The 6,307-nt window shown below is 31.7% G+C and overlaps 1 protein-coding gene across 2 annotated transcripts; it reads left to right on the top strand.

The window, feature by feature from the left end:
* The first annotated feature begins 3,055 nt into the window (after positions 1–3,055).
* LOC131653684 (chitin-inducible gibberellin-responsive protein 1-like) lies at positions 3,056–5,772 on the top strand. Of its 2 annotated transcripts, none has more exons than XM_058923940.1 (2): positions 3,056–3,238; positions 3,705–5,772. In XM_058923940.1, the coding sequence occupies exon 2, from the start codon at positions 3,836–3,838 to the stop codon at positions 5,585–5,587; it is 1,752 nt and encodes a 583-aa protein (XP_058779923.1). In that variant the 5' UTR covers positions 3,056–3,238; positions 3,705–3,835; the 3' UTR covers positions 5,588–5,772. The 2 variants fall into 2 exon arrangements, with proteins under 2 accessions (XP_058779923.1, XP_058779924.1); XM_058923941.1 differs by lacking the exon at positions 3,056–3,238 and adding an exon at positions 3,275–3,543.
* Positions 5,773–6,307: the final 535 nt, after the last annotated feature.

Here is a 6,307-nt window from a genome sequence, read left to right as displayed (position 1 = left end):
CGCTTTATACTCTCCTCTTCTTTATTTTCCATTTCTTCACTAAAGTTGCCATAATACTGAGAGAGTGAAAAATACTAATATACTCATATTTCCAACATTTAATACTAATATACTCATATTTCCACCATAATTTCCATTATACCCATGTTTAAAAAAATGACTAGTTAAAAAAATTGGCGCATGCTCTTATATTTAAATAGGGAGTTTTAATTGAATTGACGCTCTGTATTTTTTTAAAATTAATTTTAGTTTTTTGCACATTTTTTATGTGCATATTTTGACGTTTCTTGCAGTTTTTTTTTAGAAAAAATTACAATATATTTTATTTTTGTATTCAAAACTACGTAAGGAAAAATCAAATATGCACGAAAATTTGGAGAAAATATAAATAAAATTTAAAAAGTAAAGAGTATCATTTAGATATAAGAGCAAATGTGAAGTATCCTATTTGGTTATTTTTTGTTCAAATATGAGTATATATTGAAAATTATGATGGTAAGATAAGATGGATATATTAGTATTAAGGATTGGAAAAATGTTTATATGGAAAAAATTCCAAAAATTCAATTAACTTAAAAAGAATGAGAGTTGTTAAAACGAGAGAGTGTGTGAGATACGTTTGAGCTAAAAATTCAACCCTTGAAATTGCAATACACAAGTAAAAGTTAGTATTGTGGCCAACAAAGTTGATTCTCGATAAAAATATTAGACTCTTACAACGTGAAAAATTACGATTTAACTTATAACCAAGAGACGTGCTCATATTTTATATCCAACGATTTAATCTACTTTGATAGAATCTTTTTTACACAAACCCGACTCGACTCACTCACACACAAGTTTCTAATGTAATTTTATTTCTTCCCAAGGTTAATATGTGGTCAAAAAATGGGGGATTCATTGATTAAAAGGTTCTATTAAAAACTTAAAAAGTTTAGACCTACTTTCTCATAGCTGTTTGTTTTAGATTGTTTCCACCACAAACAAGATAAATTTATAATCCTAAGCAATACTTTTGTTTAAAAAAAGCACATTAGTCGTTATTCCATGATTAATGCGTAGAGGTTTGACTCTAATTGGTTACTAAAATATATATATTTGTGCCAAACTTATCCAAATTAGAACACCAAAAGTTTTAAACAATTAAAATAATAAAATCAATTATATATAAAAATTCATCATTTCGCTTTCTCTCGTTTTTATTGAAAATCATAGTTTGTTATTTCAATGTATATTAGAAAAAGAAGAAAATTTAGATATAATTTTTTAAATACTTTATAATAATTTTTCAATGAAAAATGAGAAATATATAAAATTTTCATATATATATATATATATATATATATATATATATATATATATATATATATATATATATATATATATATATATATATATATATATATATATATATATATAAAATTCTATTTTCATTTCTTTAATAATATTTCTTTTGGTATTTATTATAAAGAAAATTCAGTTTTTAAATTTATAGAATGATTAATGTATTTGGTCTATAAAAATAAACTTTATTATATAATAAAGATTAGAGAAAGATTTTAAATACACTTATTATATTTTCATTGAAAAATAGTAAAAATCATGCTTAAAGAATTGTATTTAAGTTTTCTCATTAGAAACATTTGATTAAACCGACAAATTAAATTTATTGAATTAAAAAATCACATTTAAAATATATTATATTTAAAATATATTATATAAGAATGGTTGTGATGCACCGTTGGTTTGTTTAAAAATTTTTACAACACAATACATATCAATTAATCTCTAAATAAAATAGATAATATAAAAAAAATAATAACAAAACAAAAAACAGAATAATAGAGAATATAAAGACAAATATATTATTTAAAAAAATGTGATAAATTGATCATCAAACAAAATCAAACCAAATAATTTAATTTAATTCAATAAAGTGAATACTCTGGTACCATTGAGTTTAGTTGGGTACCGGTATCTTCAACCAATTAAATAGAGGAATTCAATGTCACGTCACTATTATATTTTATTTTATTTAAAATAAATTAAAATTTAAATACAATTTACACTATGGCTCTGTTTGGTAAGACGTGTTTTCGAGCTTATAGCTTATGTCTTATGTCTTATAAGCTCATATGATAATTTAGACCTGTTTGGTAACGGTCTTTTCATCACGAGCTTATAGCTTATTTTACTAGCTTATAGCTTACTTTTTAGACGCTATTTCAAATAGCGTTTTAGCTTATGGCTTATAGCTTATTATTTTTTCTTCCTTTTTTATCCTTATTATTTTAATTAAAATTCATTTTTAACCCTTATAATTTATTTTAATTTAAAATAAAATAATTATATATTAAATATTTTTATGTTATTTTACATTTATAAGTTAATTCAACCGCTAATTTTACCAAACACTTCAATTAGCTTATAAGCTATCAGTCTCTACCATCCGCAATAAGCTATAAGCCATCAGTCGTAAGCTATAAGTTATCAGCTAACTTATCGGTCAACCGCTATTTTTTACCGAACAGACCCTAAAAATACTAGTACCCAACTTGTACCAAAGAATTTGCCTTTAAAAAAATACTTAAAAATCAAACTAAATAAAAATATATTTTTGAGCAATTATAAGTTCAAAGTGAACAAATTACAAATAGATATCACAATTTTATCTGCTCTAAACATGACCACGTATTTTGACGGTCATCCCAATTTAAACTTCATATTATTAAATTTCACATTCTATTTTAGATACTAATCCAAATCAAATCTCCAAAAAAACTCTAGTGGTTGACGACACCAATTCTTAACCCAAACCCACGCTCAAAACCGAGCGCGTGACCTCACGACCCGCGTTTAGAAACACCCACGAATGTTCATCTGCAACATCACCCAAACGTGTGGTCGGCTCCGTTAACTCAACACTTCTACTTCCTCTTCTACCGTTAACTATTCAACACAATCTCACTCAATCACCGTTACCGTCACCGTTAACTCTATCTTTTTTTGTTGACGAAAACGTATCTTAGTCGGTCTATATATATACGCATACACATCATGAAATTCAATTCAGTTATAAGAACATCAAAAACCGAACCTACTTTCTTCCCAAAACAGCAAAGAATTCAACACGAACAACGTTAATATATTTTGTTACCGCACAAATTCATAACCTTAGTCTGAACGAACACAAGTTTCTCATTTGTCGGCGCTGAATTTTGTTCTTCATTTTTTTAAGGTAACTTCCTTTCCTTTTCCAAACATGTTTTTTTTTTGTCTGAACGAACACATGTTTTCTCTTCTTGATTTTTCTTTAGTTGAAAAAAATAGCTTATTGAATTAATTGTTTTTTTTTTTTTACTTCATGCTTTTTTTTAATAAATTTAGCTTCTTTGTCATTAATAATTTGGTATGGAAGTTGATAAGTCGGTTTAGAATTAAAGTGAGTTCTGGGTTTGGAACAATTTTTTCTATGAAATATTGAAAATTTACCAACCAACTTATTGGTCAAAAGCTGTTTTGGAATGAGCACCGACATAGAATGTTAGTTTAAGGTTTACTAAGTTTTTTATTTCGTTAATTTTTATGATTATCTACGTGTTACAGTTGAGCTAGACGAATTCTGGTGTGAATTTTTCATTTTGCTTTTATGAAAATTTGTATTCATTTTCAAATTTTCATGTATGTCTTTATTGTTATTGCAGGTTTATATGCTTATTGTTGGAATAATTGGGGCAAATTTCTTTGATGCTTGATTTCTGATTCATTAAGCCGATTATTAGGATATCCTCATCTCGTGCATAATCATCCGAATCATCTGATTTGAGATCGAAGTATGGACTCTCAGCAACTTTATAGTTTCAATATGACAAGTGCAGGATTACCTAACATGTCATCTTTTTCCACTATTCCATCACTTCAAAATGGTTTGCTTGGTTCCTTGAAAGTCGGCATTGGAAACTCGCCCGATTCACCTTTTTCCTCTCATTTTGATTCGGATAACCTTTCTGCATTTGGTGACAACTATGAGCAACAGAACTCGGGTGAAACGCTCTCTGGTATAAGCGTCTCTTATAACTCTGCACTGGAAACCAATCGTTATGTGCATAGATCGGTTTCATCGGTTGATAATCTCAGAGAAAATTTGCAATTGTATTCAGCTAAAAGATCTCTTCCACCGAGCTGTAACCAGATAGTTCAACACGCCTTGTTGGAGCTAGAAACTGCGTTGATGGCTCCCGATGATAACGAAGTTACTACGTCTAATTCTTCATTGGGTGAGAGCATCAGGGAAACAGCATCTGGACCGAGATATAGATCATGGGGCCATGTGAGCCAAGGGTCACAGTATATTCAAAATCAACCATCACATGCTACTAGCAGCAGTAGGCAATCAAATGAAGTTGTGCACGTAGAAAAACGTCGAAAGTTGGAGGAGGAGTCATCTCTACAAGGGTTTCCGTCAGGCGATTTAAAGCAATTACTGATTGCATGTGCCAAAGCCATGGCTGAAAACAACACACAAGATTTCAACCAATTGATAGAAACGGCTAGAAATGCCGTGTCTATCAACGGGGAGCCGATCCAGAGGCTCGGTGCTTATATGGTAGAAGGGCTTGTTGCAAGGAAGGAAGCGTCGGGGAATAGCATCTATCGTGCTCTTAAGTGTAGAGAGCCTGAGGGCGAAGAATTACTCACTTACATGCATCTGCTTTACGAAATCTGTCCCTACTTGAAATTTGGTTATATGGCTGCTAACGGAGCCATTGCGGAAGCTTGTAGGAATGAGGATCACATACATATCATAGACTTTCAGATTGCTCAAGGAACTCAATGGATGACACTTCTTCAAGCTCTTGCTGCAAGACCCGGTGGTGCTCCCCATGTGCGTATCACAGGAATCGACGATCCAGTCTCTAGATATGCTCGTGGAGAAGGACTAGAAGTAGTCGGGAAAAGATTGGCCTTGATGTCAAAGAAATTCGGCATCCCAGTTGAGTTTCACGGGCTCTCCGTTTTCGGTCCCGATGTGACAAAAAACATGCTCGATATCAGACATGGAGAAGCTTTGGCTGTGAATTTTCCATTGCAACTCCATCACACAGCTGATGAGAGTGTTGATGTGAATAATCCAAGAGATGGACTTTTGAGAATGGTGAAATCTCTCTCTCCGAAAGTGGTCACACTCGTCGAGCAGGAATCAAACACAAACACAACCCCTTTCTTCAACAGGTTCGTAGAAACTTTAGATTACTACTTGGCAATCTTCGAGTCTATCGATGTCACACTCTCGAGAAACAGCAAGGACAGGATTAACGTGGAGCAGCATTGCTTGGCTCGGGATATCGTCAATATCATTGCTTGTGAAGGAAAGGAAAGGATTGAGCGACACGAACTGTTCGGAAAGTGGAAGTCCAGGCTGACAATGGCCGGATTTCGTCAATGTCCTTTGAGTTCTTATGTGAATTCTGTTATAAGAAGCCTTCTGAGATGCTACTCAGAGCATTATACATTAGTGGAGAAAGATGGAGCCATGTTGTTGGGGTGGAAGAACAGGAATTTGATATCAGCTTCAGCTTGGCATTGATGAAACATATAGAGAGATAAGAAATAGTATAATAATTGTAGAAATAACATGATGATGGAAGCCACAAGGTTTGTGTTGATTTCCAGTGCTATGTATCCATTATCATTGTCCTAAAGGTCTTTAAGAATGTCCATAAAGAGTATGGTGTAGTAGTTATGTAATAATATTGATTCTTTTAATAGTAAGTTTCTTTGGTTTTGTAGATACTGATATATAAAAAATGCTACTTTGCTTCCATTCCATTGCAAATTATGTGAATCATAAATTCTGAACTTACTAGCATATCTTGTTGTCTGATAAAATTACTCGTGGTTTAGCAAAAGCATCTGTAAAAGCTGCCGTGTGGTAAAAACTAACAACAAGTGAAACAATTTTTGTTGTAATTTCTCTCACACAAGATGGAAAACAAGATCAATGTGTTTTGTAGGTTCATGAAATGAAGAATTAATAGCTGATATGTCTTACCTTAGAAGGTGTTGATGATGAATGAACTAGGAAATAATTTCTAAATAATTTCTGAATGAACTAGGGAGCTGAGTCACATAACTGTTTATCTGGTATAATCATTGTTACGGATATAAATGACCATAACTTTAAAAGCCACGAATATATGCTGTATGGTGAACTCTCCACGAATATAAATGACCATAACTTGATCGCCTTCGTCAGAACATCAGCCATCTGCTTCTGGGTGCTACAGTGCACAACTTCTAATGTTCC

Source organism: Vicia villosa, linkage group LG2 (genome assembly GCF_029867415.1).
Source record: "Vicia villosa cultivar HV-30 ecotype Madison, WI linkage group LG2, Vvil1.0, whole genome shotgun sequence".
In the NCBI taxonomy this organism is placed as follows: domain Eukaryota; kingdom Viridiplantae; phylum Streptophyta; class Magnoliopsida; order Fabales; family Fabaceae; genus Vicia; species Vicia villosa.
The sequence above is the reverse complement of the archived record's forward strand: the minus strand, read 5'-3'. Positions and strand labels throughout refer to the sequence as shown.